At 47.1% G+C, this 16,018-nt stretch overlaps 2 protein-coding genes across 6 annotated transcripts in view; one reads left to right on the top strand and one right to left on the bottom strand.

Annotated features, from left to right (window-relative positions):
• Positions 1-8,787, top strand: part of MAPK8IP3 (mitogen-activated protein kinase 8 interacting protein 3) — a 77,377-nt gene extending 68,590 nt beyond the window's left edge. For all 5 annotated transcript variants that reach the window (XM_083474139.1, XM_083474136.1, XM_083474138.1 and 2 more), the window contains 3 exons: positions 1,411-1,593; positions 2,031-2,174; positions 3,647-8,787. In XM_083474139.1, the coding sequence (XP_083330265.1) occupies positions 1,411-1,593; positions 2,031-2,174; positions 3,647-3,768 (449 nt within the window). In that variant the 3' untranslated portion in view covers positions 3,769-8,787. The remainder of the gene's footprint in view (positions 1-1,410; positions 1,594-2,030; positions 2,175-3,646) is intronic.
• Positions 8,788-9,020: 233 nt separating this feature from the next.
• Positions 9,021-16,016, bottom strand: NME3 (NME/NM23 nucleoside diphosphate kinase 3). The gene is made up of 5 exons (XM_083474584.1): positions 15,848-16,016; positions 14,656-14,786; positions 13,097-13,198; positions 12,226-12,338; positions 9,021-10,540 (listed from the first exon to the last, which is right to left on the bottom strand). The coding sequence occupies exons 1-5, from the start codon at positions 15,888-15,890 to the stop codon at positions 10,423-10,425; spliced, it is 507 nt and encodes a 168-aa protein (XP_083330710.1). The 5' UTR covers positions 15,891-16,016; the 3' UTR covers positions 9,021-10,422.
• Positions 16,017-16,018: the final 2 nt, after the last annotated feature.

Genomic DNA, 16,018 nt, shown 5'->3' with positions numbered 1-16,018 from the left:
CAGAACAAAAACAAAACCCCACAAGTAGCACTTGTACCACTTCAGAAGACAGAGTGGAAATTGCATGTGAGGACAGTGACAGCCCTGCCACTGGCAAAACAGTGCTGAGTGCCCCTGGGTTTCCCTCATTCCAAACATGTTAAATGATTTGAAATATTTGAAAGTGCATCCTTAACCCAGCCACTTGTATTTTGAAAACAAAGCTGAAGCTGACATGGGGCCCCCAATCTGGAAAAGATTCCTAATCCAGATTGGGTGTCAGTTTCCTGATTATAATCACTCCCTTCCTGGATGTGATTTGCCCTCAAAGGTACTTTTTGCAGTGAACTGTGGCTTAGGGTGGCAAAAAACTGGGGTGAGGAGGGTAGAATTTCAGCAGGAAACTCATCAAGATGCTTTCCAGACTGCAGTTGCTTTTCTTCAAAAAATACAACCAGCCAATTTAAGCATGTAACTCTGGGTCAGTTCAACAAACCTCCTGCAGAATAGCTCCCCTCCCCACTGGCAGAGGAAGGGGGGGTGCAGTGGGTGCGGGCCGCCCCGGGTGTCATCCCTAAGTGGGGGTGACATCACCACCCCACCCCCCTGGGACGCTAGCCCAGCCCCTGGGTACACAGCATTTGCGCTGCTCCACCTCCGTCCCTCCCCCACCTTCTGACAGTTCAAAAGGGAGATTTTTAAAAAAATTGAAAGCAGTGAAACCACTTCCAGACCAGCCACATTTCTCTTTATAGGTGTTAAATAAGCTTTTGGAAATCTTTGTCTCAACTCATGGAGCTATACTTCCCAGGGTTCTCTGGGGAGAGAAGAGACGGATTCTTTATTATGTGGTCCTAGTCCTGATAGAACCGAAGAAAACAAAACCAACAGCCATATAAGTAGAATATCATAACATACAAAATACATTAGAATGGGTTGTAATACATAGGTGATATAAAATATCAGGGATATCCAAGTCTGATCTTTTTAGAAAAACTTAATCCAAGATACAAGAGAGGAGAGAAATTGAAACATATTTATCAACACACAGTGCTCAGCAGGCTCCATCTCAGGATATGGCTCTAAGTAAATCTTGTTATACTAATTACTCCCAGTCTGGGGAGATGTTTATTCTTCAGGAGAACACCGTAATATCTAAAATGTACTAGCTTGAGATGTTGTTTTTTTAAAATGAGATGTTATTTTTTCAAGGGTAGGCAACATTTTAAAAGTTGCTAGGAACAGACCAGATTGTCAAGCCAGATGTTACTGGACTTTCCCCTCCTGACAATTGGACAGGAGAAGGAATTCATGGCGCTAACGCTTTGTAGGATAATTAAACCAGTTTAGCCATGCGTAGTGCAGTCAGCCCTTACGTTTCCTCCTCCTTATTGCTTGCTTTTAATTTGTGTGTGTGTGTGTTGCCTTCAGCCAATAAGACATCCCCAACATCTGGAGAAGGGAACCGGCCTGGTGGGATCATCCACGTGTACGGCAGCGACGACAGCAATGACAAGTCTGCCAGCAGTTTTATCCCTTACTGCTCCATGGCTCAAGCCCAGCTCTGCTTCCATGGTCACCGTGACGCGGTCAAATTCTTTGTCTCTGTGCCTGGTAAGCAGAACATCTAAAGTACTCCATGAATGCAATTCTGTCAGTGCATCGTGATGCTGAGAGCTTATTGTGAAACCTGAAGGCTTATGGAGAATTCTGAGGCTCTTTCCATTGCAGTGGCCTTTCCTGTGATGTTCAAGAACATCTTAAGAATCGCCCTGCTGGATCAAGTCCAGGGCATAGCTATCTGGCCCAGCATCCTTTTCTCACTGGGGTCAACCACATGCCCCAGTGAGAAACCCAAAAGGACTTGACTGCAAACAGCATTCTCGCCATGGGTGATTCCCAGTAACTTTTGGGGCCATTCTGCCAGTGACATTGGACGTAAGACCCATCAGGATGATAGTAGTGTTGATAGCCTTATCCTCCGTCATTTTGGTTGCCCAAAGCTCAGTGGTATATCTCAGCTGCTCAGAACAAGCTCTGGATTCTTTCAGGTAACGTTCTGGCAACACTGAACGGGAGTGTGCTAGACAGCCCCTCCGAGAACCCCAGCACGGCCACCATCGAGGCTGAGGGCCAGAAGCTGAAGAACGTCCTGGTGCTCAGTGGTGGGGAAGGGTACATTGACTTCCGGATTGGTGAGTTCTTTTACATATATATCCTCATTGTGCAGAGCAGCTATGAGTAAAGGACAAGCTAGCGCAGAGTGGCTAAGGAAGAGATTTCTATTATTATTTATTGAATTTATATACCGCCCTATACCTGGAGGTCTCAGAGCAGTTCACAGAATAAAATCAAGATATGAAACCACAAAAGACCTAATAAAAATAAAACAACAACCCAATAGCCCCCCCCCCAAAACACATTTTAAATCGGATCAACCAAAAGCCTGGTTAAAAAGGAACAGTTTTGCCTGGCACCTAAAGGTGTGTAATGAAGGCGCCAGGCGAACTTCCCTGGGGAGAGCATTCCACAGATGGGGAGCCACTGCAGAGAAGGCCCATTCTCGTGTTGCTACCCTCTGGACCTCTCAAGGGAGCAACACACGAAGAAGGGCCTCAGAAGATGATCTCAGGATCCAGGTAGGTGCATATGGAAAGAGGCGGTCCTTGCAGTATTGTGGTCCTGAGCCATTTAAGACTTTATAGGTCAAAACCAGCACTTTGAATTGGGCCCACAAACTAATTGGTAGGCAGTGCAGTTGGACAGTGTAATAATGCTCAAACCGTCTTGCTCTGATGAGCAACCTGGCCGCTGAATTCTGCACTAGCTGAAGTTTCCGAACCGTCTTCAGAGGCATATCACATTCATATGTACCACTTTAAGCGTGTCCTGTAGTTTAGGGGTTCTGAGTTGTCCTGCCGTTGTCCATAGCTGGTGCAAAGAGCCCTGATTTTGATTGGGATTGCAGCAGGGACGAAGGGATGAATGGCCCTTCTCTCCATGCCATAGTCCCCCTCTGAGTCATACTTCCCTCTCACATCATCTATTTGTTAAAAGAAAAAGCAACCACACCATGGCAAACATCCGTATCTTGTTTGGCCCTTTGAGAGTTACAGCACAGGACATCCTGCTTCCATCCTTTCCTCTGCCACAGACTCAGCAGTTCCCCAACTCCCCTGCCTGCACAGACCACTTAGAAGTTGCTGAGAGTCTTGGTGGATCACTTTAGTGATTTTTTTGACCTGTTGTAGCAATGGAAATGTGCTGCGCTAAATAAGGTGTGTTTTTTAATTGTATTTTTAATTGCTTCTGTAATTATCTCATTTCTTATTGTACTACAGTAAAAAGAAGCAATAAAACCACAATTAAAAATCAGTATGAGTATGTAATGCAGACACACCATGGATGACCTGAATCAAGCTTTCTGCTCAGGAGAACTAGATGAATTTAGACCTCTCCCACTCCGCAGCTCTCCATTTGCAGAACTTGGATAACTTGGGTCTACAGAGTTGGGGTAAAGATTATTATGATGTATGCAAAACACTCTCAGGCATCTAAAGATGCTATGTAAATGGTACCTATTACTAATGATTGGGAGGCCTGCTTGGTGGAGCTTTGGTGCTTCCATGTTCTTCTCTTCCATTCATTGTACAAGGTCTCTCCACAGGTGATGGAGAAGATGACGAGACGGAGGAAAACGCAGGAGAAGCCACCCAAGTCAAGCCCATCCTCTCCAAGGCTGAACGGAGCCACATCATTGTGTGGCAAGTTTCCTACATCCCCGAATGAGCTACTCTTGTCTTTTCTTTTTCTGCCAATTATAACTCTCTCCCCTCTGATCCCCCCAAACTCCCGGAATGCCAGTATGTACATACCAGAACTCCTGCATTTCTCCTACTGCTGGAAAACCGAGGCCCCAGACAACCAACCGCAGCAGCTCCTGCTCTGGATAGCGGCTCCCTCCCTCATCTAATCTCCAAACTTGCAGCTTTCATCTTGGGCCTGCATGCTTTCTAAAATGGCTGGGTTACTGCCAGCTTTCCAAAGGGGGAGAACCATGGCAATGAAGGCCCCTCCACCCCCAAGTGAGGCAACGAGAGATGCACAGGCAGAGCGGACTTGGCTTGGATGAGGTTTTCAAGACGGTCCCCTCCCTCCTTCCTTCATCTGCCTGCATGGAAGAACTAAGATGTTTGCCGGCTCTTGCCCCTGCCCACTTCACCACCACGGAGGCAGCGCTGACGGCATGCACTGGTCTGCAAACCAGGGCTAGAGAGATGGATCCCATCATAGCAAAGCGAACATTCCAACCTTGTCTCCTTCGCTGTCTCTCTATGGGACCTGCTCACAGGGGATTATCTGGGATAAATTGGGAGGTTGGGAATCCAAAAGAGCGTATGGAAGCGTTTGGGAAGACTGTGGTATGGAAGTCAACAGCAGGACATCAGTGCCCAGAAACGGACCACAGGCACATGATGGGCTTCCACCGCTGAAGCTGTTTAGATCTGGGCCTGGGCACTTAAAAGCATAACTCAAGTCGGTAGAGCATGAGACTTTTAATCTCAGGGTCGTGAGTTTGAACCCCACGTTGGGGTTTTGCAGGAGGTTATGGTCCCTTCCAACTTGACACTTCTGTGATTCTATTTGTGGGAGACCTCTTTGAGAGTCCCAGGGTGCCCAGTTCTGAACTCCTTAGAGGAAGGGGAAGATTCAAGCCTAACAAATATCATATATAATAATTCAGGTGAGAGGCACAGTTGGTAGACTTGAAGGTGGAACGGGCATCTCCAGCTCTTTGTAGCAGTGGGTGGTGTGCTGATGGAGAGGAAGGCAATATGTATGTTTAGCTGGTATGTGGAGAGTCATTGAAAGAACTGGGAAGTCCTCTGCTGCTGAAAGGCCACCAAGGTGTGCTTTGTGCTCCTTTACCTTGTGCTGCTCCACCAGGGCCCCAGTGGAGACTTGGGTGCTGCAACTGGCTCTCAAGAGGTATTCAAATGTATCTTGCAGGCAGTTCAGGAAAGCAAGCAGTCAAGATGGAGACTAGGCCCCTCCCTCTCCATGACATGTATTGAAACCAATGAAAGCAGACTTGGACTTGGGGGAGATGGAGCAAGGCAGTCGGTGGAGAGGTATGTGCTTGGGGAGGATGGGCTGGGGAAATGAAGAAACGGGGAAAGGAGCTGAGGAGAAGACATTGGTCCTTTGTTAAGCGGCTTCCAGAAGCAGCAAGAGAGGAAGCAGAGATGGTCTTGTTGGGAGAGGATGTTGAGAAAGCAGCGCCCACAGCTGTGGCATGCAAGTTAGGGCGCTGCCACTCTGCTGGCTGCTCACCCGGTTGATGGCAGGTGTGCACACTCATAACACGCATCCCACCTGTTGCTCCCCTTCTCTTGCCCCCACCCTGCCACATCCAGTGGCAGTTCCATCCCAGCCAGTGAGCCCCGTCTCATGCTTCGTGACTCGGCACCAGTGACTGGGAGTGGATTGCTGCTTGAGATGAAGTTGTAAACAGCTGGTCCTCTGGGATATAAGGAGGTTTCTGCCGTAGGCAGTTCAGAGGCTGATGAACTTTAAAGGCTGTGGGAGGAAGCAGCAGGAAGAAGCCCAAAAATGTTAAGTGCTCTTAACGTCTTATTTAAATCTCACAGAACCTTTCATGTTTTAATTTTCTTAGAAGCCAGGGGAGACCAAGGTTTTTTAGAGAGGGAGGTGGGTCTTCCTTAGAGAGAGAGAGAAAGACAGGGGGGCAACTTCCTGGCAGTTCTTGGTAGAGTCAAAGCTTGGGACTGTCCACGTGCCCCTTTTGCAGCAGAGGGAGATTACTGCAGGCTTTTTTCTTTCTTTTTTCCTTTTTGCATCTCTCAGGCCTCCCCTGCCTGCCTCTGTGGGCAATGTTTTCTTTCTCCATGCCTGAATGAGGTCTGAGAAAACATAGACTAAAAAGGAAGTCCAGTCATAGTCTGAACAGCTTGTGGGAACACTTGCCCCAATCCAGTCAACCGTACCATGCTGTGACTTAACCCCCTTTCTTGTGTGCTGAGTAGTGGCTTGGGTATGGCAGGCACACAAGCACCATGGCACACATATCGAATGCCTTACAGCTCCATTCCTTAACACCTGGCCGCAAGCTGGACCCCTACTCTTATGTGTGGTTTTATGTCACTTGCTTACTCAGAGCCACCCAGAGCCACAGAATGTACACAGAGATGAAAGAAATATGGCAAAGGCTGAAAAGGTCTGTGGGTTCCGCACAACAAACCAAGATGAAGAAAAAACAAGAAAGAGACGTTAAGCGGTAAAGCTGGTGGGTGGGGAGGACGTTGTGACTTGCAAGTCGACATTGTTGATCTCTGACCCAGGAGAGAGGAAATCTAGAAGGCTAGTGAAGTCATTGGGGTAGTTTGATTTGAAAGAGCACAAAATGTGGTCAAGTAGCTGCAGCAAGGCTTGAGATCAAATGGGGGCTTTATTCATGATGAGAAAGAGAGTGAGGCTTACAGGGTAGGTAGCAAAGGCGGAGGGAACAGGTATCGGGAGCAGAGCATCTGCTTTGCAGGAAGAAGATTCAGTCCCTGCCATCTTCAGTTTAAAAAATGATCAAGAAGAGAGCGGGTGGTGGGAAAGACCTCTTCATAAGACTCTGGGCAGCCACTGCCAGGCAGTCTACATGGTACTGGGCAAAATGGAAAGTCTCAGCTGCTGTAAAAGCAGCTTCCTAGGTTCTCTTATTTTTATTCTGTCCATTAAGTTTCCAGATTTCAGGCCACTCTTGAGAGCCAGTGTGGTGTAGTGGTTAAGAGCGGTAGTCTTGCAATCTGGGGAACCGGGTTCGTGTCTCCGCTCCTCCACATGCAGCTGCTGGGTGACCTTGGACTAGTCACACTTCTCTGAAGTCTCTCAGCCCCACTCACCTCACAGAGTGTTTGTTGTGGGGGAGGAAGGGAAAGGAGAATGTGAGCCGCTTTGAGACTCCTTAGGGTAGTGATAAAGCGGGATATCAAATCCAAACGCTTCTTCTCTTCTTAGGCCTTACCCTACCAGACCTACCTGGAGGTAACACACTAGGGAGATGTCAACAATTTCACTGAGCGCAGCTAACACCTTATTTTCCATGTCACAAGGAGGTCCCAACCCTTTGGGATTGGCTTTTCAGTAAACAAGGAGCCAGACCGCCTCCTGATACTGCTCCTACGGAAAGGGTTTTGTTGCCCAATGCCAGCATATCCTAGTTGTTTTCTAGACTACTGATGAAATAATAGTGTGCAGGAGAGAGAAGAGCAGATTGTTAAGACACCCTTTCATTATTCCATTTGAAACAGCAGTGCCATCAGCCAAGATTTGCTATTCTCTTGGGGCAAGTTAGCAAGTAATACCACTAATCTATCCTGTCACATTCCCCACCACCATGCCTGCCCCACTGCAACCCTAGTGCTCTGCTCAGAAAGATGGCCACAGTCCAGGTGGAGTTGCATCTCTGTTCATTAGAGGGCAAAAGACATAAAACAGCTAATCCTCTGTGCTTGTCCCAATTAAGTAGAGAATGAAGCAGATCTTGTACCGCTTGCTCTGAAGTGGGGGAGAGGGGAGCTGGGAAGGCGACACAGGGCCTGCAGCTCACAGGTAGAATATCTGCCTTACATGCAAACGGTTCTGGGTTACAAATAAAAGCCCTGATGTCTCCAGGTAGAGTTGGGGAAAGCTCCTGCCTGTCAGTGTAGACAATACTAAGCTAGATGGACTACTCGCCTGACTATTCTTATGCTTCCTATGTTCTTATTTTGTTCAGTCTGTTCTGGGGGTGAAATACCTTTTGGAAGGGGTGGGAGGAAACTAACGTGACCTGGAGAGCAACCTGACAACAGCAGAACCTGGGAGGAGAGAGAAAGGGAAGTCGGTTTTTTAAAAGTGAGGACCGGTGGGGTGGGCAGTTCTGGCTTAGGCACTACTTAGCAATGGTGCAGCTAGGTGGTTTTAGACTCTGGCCTTAATGGTCTCCCAGCCCGGCAGACCTTTAGATGGGAACATGTATTGCTTCACTTACCACATTTTTGAAGTAAGCTGCATTTGGGAAGGGGGGAGCTGCTCATTCTGCTGAGTTGGGTCTGTGTCCCATAACTTCTGCCCCCAAAGCCCTACCCCTACAGCACCACTGCAGTTGAGAGGGCGAGCGTGTGGAGTCCGACAGGGTGCCATCGTTTTAAAACTGATCTACCTGTTGCCAAAAGACCCGAGAGCAGGATTACTTCCTCATGCAGAACTGAACCAAGGTATGGTCTTTTTAAAACAAAAACAAAAACAGATACAACTGCAAAGCCTCCTGCAGTTCTCAGTTCCCAGCATTTATTAGTCAGGATACTGCTCCTTTTGCCTCCCCTGCCTACAAATATATGCCCAAAGAACCTTTCACAGTTTGAAGTTACGTTTTCATTGAAAAGAAGCACATGTTCAAGGTGGGGGGGGGGGACGCGGGGGGAGGGAGAGGCGTAGCTATGGGGAGAAAGCCTCACAGTGCTGGCTGTTGACTCCTGATAGCTACCTGCCGGCAAGGTAAAAGCTGATTTGACTTACAGACACCTCCCCGCCACATCTCCACTGTGATGTATGTAAAGTTAACTTGTATGTTATAAAAGGAATTTTTTAAAAAGTGTCTTAAGGCCTGTCAACTCTGCTGTTTTGGTCTAAAGATGTAAAGAGACTGCTGTATGAAAAAACAACCCCACTCTCCCTATGCTTTGTCCCTTATACGCTATCCAAAAGATGACCATATCTGTTCTGTATGTAATAAAAAAAAATGTGTTAACATCACAGATTCGAGAGCATTGATAAACACACACTAGAAGTGGCATTTTTAAGGAGCTACTGCCATGAAGTTTCTTGCATCTTTCGATGGTGCACACCCGAGTGATGGGGCGGGGGGGGGGGGTTGTCACCTGCAACAATATGGTGCAAGTATGAAGTGCCCTTGTTCTGTACTCCCAGCCAGCCATCCACACCCTTTTCCAAGATACACCACCCTGACAGACACAGAGTAAAAACGATTGCCTTTTCCCAAAATTTATTTTACAAAAGCAAAACGCAGCCAGTATTTAAAAAGTAGCCCTGTACATATTTATAGATGTAAACAATCTCCTTTTGGGAAATATCTGGAAGAACAGTAACATGCAGTGGGATGAAAGATCCCAGAGGAAAACACAGGAACCATGATAGCCTAGGAACAATACTTCTCCAGCCAGGTCCCAACTTAATGGGATTTGGCTGTTTCTATCAGAGGCCTCCTGAAATGCCATCTTCTGCTCCTAAATCCCAGCATTCTGTTCCTACTGAATAGTTGTCAGCTGTGAATAAGATTATTTTAAAAAACAACACAGGTGGACAGTGGTCCTCCAACTCCCATCAGCTCCAGACAGCATGGCCAACAGTCAGAGGTGATGGAGGCTCCAACATCTGGAGACCTGAATATTTGCCATCCCTAAGATAAAACATGCACTAAAGCAGCTCCCCCCCCCCCCCCGCCGTCCTGGACTATTGGAGAAAGTGGGGCGGGTATGAGATACGAGCAGCGTGAATTCTGCATTTCAAGTCATTGCCCAAAAAGAAATTGCATTCACTAGAGAGAGAGCAGGACGTAACATCAGCTGTGTAAGCCCTGTTGCTCAAGCTTGGGATATTGCTAGCTGCGAGCAATTGTTTGTATTTGCTGCTGCTTAAGTAAAGCGAAACAGCACAACTCCCCTTGCTTCTGTCTTATTTGATGTTTCCTTTTGGAAAGAGCAGGGGCAGCAGGCTGGATCTGTATTTCCCCCACTCTTCCCATGCGTAAAGTTGGGAAAGTAGGAAGGGCCAGTCACCTGATGTTGCAATTACGTTGGGTAGCCCATTTTCACCTGCATGGTTTGAAATCAAACTCTTGTGGCCAGAGGCATGGTGCTTTTCAACCCCAAAGATGCTGCGGACAGCAGGATGCAAGGCCAGGCAATCCGCTGACTGATTGCAAAGTGGGGTCTGTGCCCTGTAGCTAGTAAAACTCTGGCCTAACATAGTGGGGTAGTCTTTGCAGGCTTGGATTGGGAGGCAGCAGGAAAACCACCAATGAAGCCCTTTGAAAATACATTCTAAAAGTGAGAAAAGAGAACTGGAATCCCCCTGGTGTGTGCTTTTCCATATTGGTTTAATAGCACAGATTTCTCTTAATATTGCCCCAAAAAGGCTATAATTGGGGGCTGGGGAGGCAGGGAGAAAGGGAATTAAATTACTAGCTGTTAAACTGACATGATATGTTCGTTCAGATCTAAAATACTCCCGCCCTTTCTCTTCCCCACCCAACTCAACAAAAGAAGAAAGCTACCCAGGGGAATCCCAGATAAGCTGAAAGGGAATGGACGGGTTTGTGCAGTGCCTTTGTGACAGCAGCAGAGGGGGCCGGGCTTCAGCTGCTCTGCCTTACTCATAAATCCAGTGATCTGCACTGTCTTCCCAACAGGCCAGTTCATCTGTGCGGAACCAGAGCAAGATCTCTCGCTGGGCGCTCTCCACCGAATCGCTCCCGTGGATCACATTCCTGTAGGGAATAATAATAATAATAATAATAATAATAATAATAATAATAATAATAATAATAATAATTTATTATTTATACCCCGCCCATCTGGCTGAGTTTCCCCAGCCACTCTGGGCGGCTCCCAATCAGTGTTAAAAACAGTACAGCGTTACATATTAAAAACTTCCCTGACCAGGGCTGCCTTAAGATGTCTTCTGAATGTCAGGTAATTATTTATCTCTTTGACATCTGATGGGAGGGCGTTCCACAGGGCAGGCACCACTACAGAGAAGGCCCTCTGTCTGGTTCCCTGTAGCCTCACTTCTCGCAATGAGGGAACCGCCAGAAGGCCCTTGGTGCTGGATCTCAGTGTCCGGGCTGAATGATGGGGGTGGAGACGCTCCTTCAGGTATACAGGACCGAGGGAAAAGGAACAAGTATATCCCACGGTGCAGCTGGATGCATTGTGCCACAGTTAACTAAGTTCTTGTGCAGTTGGGCATATATGAATACAGGTATGATGAGCTAGGTTTCAATTGACAGGTACAGAAAAGGCTCCTGCCAAATCCTGAAGAGCTGATGATAGGCCAGATGGACAAATGATGTGACTGGTCACATTCACACCATACATTTAAAGTGCTGCGATTCCACTTTAAGCCGCCACTGCTGGGAAACTGTCTGTGGTGCTGAGAGGAGACCCCTGATTCCCCTCACAGAGCCACCGTTCTCAGAGAGGTCTAATCATAAATCCCTCTTCAAAGGAAACTAGGAATTGTAGCTCTGCAAGGGGAATAGGGCTCTCCAAAGAACTATCAGCACCCTTGACTAACTACAGCTCCCACAATGTATGGTGTGGATTTGGGCTCTATACAACAGCTTCTTATGTTCCTAATAGGGTAGGGGGAAAGGGATGAAAAATGATCATTTCCATTTTTATAACCTTATAACCTTATGCAATAATTCATCAGAGTCTTTTCTTATTTTCAAATTCTTTGCTGTTCGTTTCCCACTTCTTGCTGCTGCTTCCCTCCTGCCCCATTTTCCCAGCTCTCTCTCTTTCTTTCCCTTATAAAAGGTCAATTTTGCTGAGGGAGGGTGTTTGCTCACAGACGGGATGGACTGTATTAACAGCATGTGTATTGGCAGGCAGGGACTCGCCAACAATAAACCCTGGAAGAAGCAAAAATACTCCACCTGCCTTTCAAATCTATGAAGCTGGAGGTCATTTCTAACATTACTGGGAGGCAGTTTAATTTTGGCCCATGTTCACATAAAAATGCTTCCTTCTTACTTACAAACCCATAATCTACATTGGCTGCATTCACATGTCACAATAAACCCCTGTCCACCCAAATTAGCCTGATTTGGTTTGGAATTTGGTTAGATCTAGTGCAGAGTCTGATCTGAAACGTTTGCACTAAACAGGATTTTGATTATCTTTGCTAGACACACAGCATGTGTGAACGATGCCCCTATCTCCTAATGCAGAAACAAAAAGGCCTTCCTGATTTATTTATTTTTAATCATCCTCTGATTTAGTTTCCACTCTGTTTACAGGAATGCAGTTTTAGAGCATCTCAGGCAGAAAACGGCACCTGGCTGAGCCCCCATTCCTTGCTGTGGTGGACCAATAGTTGCATTGCCGGAGTCACACAAAACGGTCAGAAGAGAGAACTGCCCCAAAAGTAAACGAGGTTTTCACTCACTTGCCAACTTCAATGCAGAAGTCACCTCGGATAGTCCCAGGCTTGGAATCTGCTGGGTTAGTTTCGCCAATCATGACGCGAGCTGTCTTCACCACTTCCAGTCCCTGCCAAACCTGGGGTGAAGGGATTAAAAACTCCCACTAGCATTCGACCTTTTGGTGACCCGAGACACACCTTTAGTCCTATTGCACATTTAGGGAGCCCTTTCTTTCTTTGTTGCTGCCTATTTGGACGGTGGTCGTGCTGTTGCTGGTGTCACCTGCCTTAGATCAAACCGTGACCCACTTGCTGAAAACCAATGGAAAAGGCAACCTTCTCAGTGCCAGTGGCCTTGTTCTGCTAAACCACTTGAGAAAACATTCCTGGGGAAGAGGGAAGTGATGAGCCTCCTTCTCAAAGAGAAAGTATTTCTTACAAGGTTTCCCAACACACCCCTCCAGTGTTCTGCTGTCTGGGATCTTGGAGGATGTCAGAACGTGCCAACAAGACTGCTCTTCTATACTTGGGTATTGTTAGAAAATATAGATGTGTTAGGAGATAGGACCCTCACATAGAAGAAGAAGAAGAAGAAGAAGAAGAAGAAGAAGAAGAAGAAGAAGGAGAGTTTGGATTTGATACCCCGCCTTTCACTCCCCTTCGGGAGTCTCAAAGGAGCTAACATTCTCCTTTCCCTTCCTCCCCCACAACAAACACTCTGTGAGGTGAGTGGGGCTGAGAGATTTCAGAGAAGTGTGACTGGCCCAAGGTCACCCAGCAGCTGCATGTGGTGGAGCGGAGACACGAATCCGGTTCACCAGATCACGAGTCTACTGCTCTTAACCACTACACCACACTGGCTCTCATAGCAAAATGCATTTGTTATTTCACTCACCATGGCCACAACAGGTCCAGAGCTCATGTATTTCACCAGGCGGTTATAGAAAGGACGCTCACGGAGGGCGATGTAATGCTCCTTCAACAAGTCTTCGGAAGCCTAATCAATCATTCAATCATTTTATTTGTATGCTGCCTTACCAACGTCAAAATCGTATTGAAAAATTACAAAATAGAAACATAGCAAAAGTAGTCATAAAACAATAAACCAAACATCAAAAAGTGCGTAAGTTGAAGAATTTCCACATAAATCATAGGATCCAAAATAAAGATACAAAAAATCAACATCAACAACCCCAACACCCCCCCCCAAAAAATCCCTAAACAATACTCCAGCTTTGGTAGTTGGAGTTTGCAGGGCCCCATCCTCCCAGCCATGTGGGAAAAGGCCTACAAGGCAGGAAGCAGGTCTTCCAGGATGAACACGTGGTCAAACACATGCCACAGACTTGATCAATGAGGTGTAGTTCTATAAAGAATTTTGCTGATTTTTAGTATGTTTCGACTGTTTTTAGTCTTTTATTTTGTGTGTGTAAACTGCCCTGGGAACTTGCTTGAAGGGTGGGAGTAAAATCTCCTAGGGTTATGATGATAATCAAAGATCAGGAAATTAACAGTTGAGTCAGCATCGTTATCACCGCCATCAGTTTATATATTTATAGGCCACTTTCCCACAGAATTGTGCCCCAAGCGTCTCACAACCCAGCAAACAAACCCAAAAATAGAACCATGCAAAATTAAGAACAATTTAAACATTAAGAACAATTTAAAATAACAATGATGTCAATGAATCCAGAAAATACTTACATACAATGTTAGATAAGGCAATACAAATAAGCCAACCTAATTTAATTGGTTTTAACTAGGGAAGCAGGCAGAGGCAACAACAGGCCCTGTTCCAGCTGGATTGTCCTTTCTCCACCACCCCACCAATTTTAAATGTTCTTTTGTGGTCCTTTAAATTTGTAAACTGCCTTGGGTGCTGTGGTAGAAAGGCAGTTTATAATTTCAATGAATAAACCAACAAAATATAGAGAATAACCCCCAACACAAAAACAGAATGATAGCATGCAAAGATAATATACAACACTGGGTGCGATCAAACTGCCCTGGTGTGTAGCCTTCAACCTCCAGGTCTCTGGTCTTCAGGCCAAATTTGGCCCACCAGGCACCCCCCCCCCAATTTGGCCTATAAGACAATTTTCCCCAAACACAGTCATTTCCTCCAGACCTGGCATCCTATGTGAAGCAAGGTGTGTGGCAGGTAGAGCTGTGCTTCCACCCCAATGCCTATAGAAAGCAGGACTAGAAGCCTGGTGCAGAGGGAATTCAATCCCACTTGGTTGTTGTCTCTCCCCCACAATGAGCCACCTTTGACAGATGGATGGGACAACCCACTTGTCAATCACCTGGTGTCCGATGATTGACAAGTGGGTAGCCCTAAGTTAGCCCACAGAATGGAGGTGGCAGGAAGATGAAGATGTGGTCCACTGGGTCATAAAGGTTCCCCATCCATCTCTCGACAAAGAGCTTAGGTACTCAGCCAAGTATCCTGACCTGCATGAGCTTCATGGCCACCAGTTTGAAGCCCTTCTTCTCGAAGCGTCGGATGATCTCTCCAACCAGATGCCGTTGTACCCCATCTGGCTTAATGGCCAGGAAGGTGCGTTCATTTACACCGGTGAATGCTGGGAAATAAGAGGAGAAGAGAGATTTAATGTATATATTTTGAGGAGGACATGCAATACATGCTGCGCAGCTGAGGAGGGGCAAGATTTCTGGAAATCACAAGTGAATACTATTGCACTCAGGTCCTGCTCGCAGGTTTCCCACAGTAAGTGTTTTTTTTCCCCTCTAGAAAAATAGGTGCTGGCACTCACCATTTAGTTCCTACAGTAAGTGCCACACTTTCTAACAACAAAAAAGAGGTTTTATCATGTTTTTGATATTCTGTTGGGAGCCGCCCAGAGTGGCTGGGGAAACCCAGCCAGATGGGATGGGTATAAATAATAATAATATAATATTATTATTACCCTTGAGTACCCCCCTGAAAATCCTGGGATGCGGGTGGTGCTGTGGGTTAAACCACAGAGCCTAGGACTTGCTGATCAGAAGGTTGACGGTTCGAATCCCTGCGATGGGGTGAGCTCCCGTTGCTCGGTCCCAGCTCCTGCCAACCTAGCAGTTCGAAAGCATGTCAAGGTGCAAGTAGATAAATAGGTACCGCTCCGGCGGGAAGGTAAACGGTGTTTCCGTGTGCTGCTCTGGTTCGCCAGAAGCAGCTTAGTCATGCTGGCCACATGACCTGAAAGCTGTACGCCAGCTCCCTTGGCCAATAAAGCGAGATGAGCGCCGCAACCCCAGAGTTGGCCACGACTGGACCTAATGGTCAGGGGTCCCTTTACCTTTACCCCCTGGAAAAAGCACTCTCCACAGCCATCTAGTTGGCCACTGTGGGAACAGGAGATGGGCCCCGTTTGGCCTGATCCAACAGGGCTCTTTTTATGTTTGTGTGTTTTTATCTGGAAGACACCAGGTTGGCGAAAATTGACTTAGCCAATTGGGGGCGGGGGCGGGCGGGGTGGAGGGCAGGCGCAGGGCATTGCTTCCCGATGGCAAAAGAAGAGATATGCAACCCCAGTACGGCTAATTCAGCATGACCCAGCTACAGAGAGAGGGAAGGGCTGGTGAGGCACCCCCAGATCTCAGCCTGCAAAGTTGGGCACCCCCAGATCTCAGCAACGCTCACCTGTTTGGAAGATGCTGGCAAACAGGGCCAGCAGGAAGATCATGGCGTTAGCAGCGGCGGCAGCAGCAGCAGCAAAGAAGACCCATAGAGCGAAGGAAAGAACTGGGGAGGACGCGCACGCCGGCCGGCAGCGTGGATCGGGAGCGCGCACGCTGATGACGAGAGGGGGAG

Source organism: Podarcis liolepis, assembly GCF_965112155.1.
Source record: "Podarcis liolepis genome assembly, chromosome: 14".
Classification (NCBI taxonomy): domain Eukaryota; kingdom Metazoa; phylum Chordata; class Lepidosauria; order Squamata; family Lacertidae; genus Podarcis; species Podarcis liolepis.
This window is presented reverse-complemented; position numbering and strand designations above follow the sequence as displayed.

Coding starts and splice junctions, on each gene's coding strand:
- NME3 (XM_083474584.1), bottom strand. CDS start 15,890: ATGATCTTCCTGCTGGCCCTGTTTGCCAGCATCTTCCAAACAG. Junction 14,787..15,847: donor TGCCAGCATCTTCCAAACAG/GTGAGCGTTGCT, acceptor CTTATTTCCCAG/CATTCACCGGTGTAAATGAA. Junction 10,541..12,225: donor TTCTGCATTGAAGTTGGCAA/GTGAGTGAAAAC, acceptor TATTCCCTACAG/GAATGTGATCCACGGGAGCG.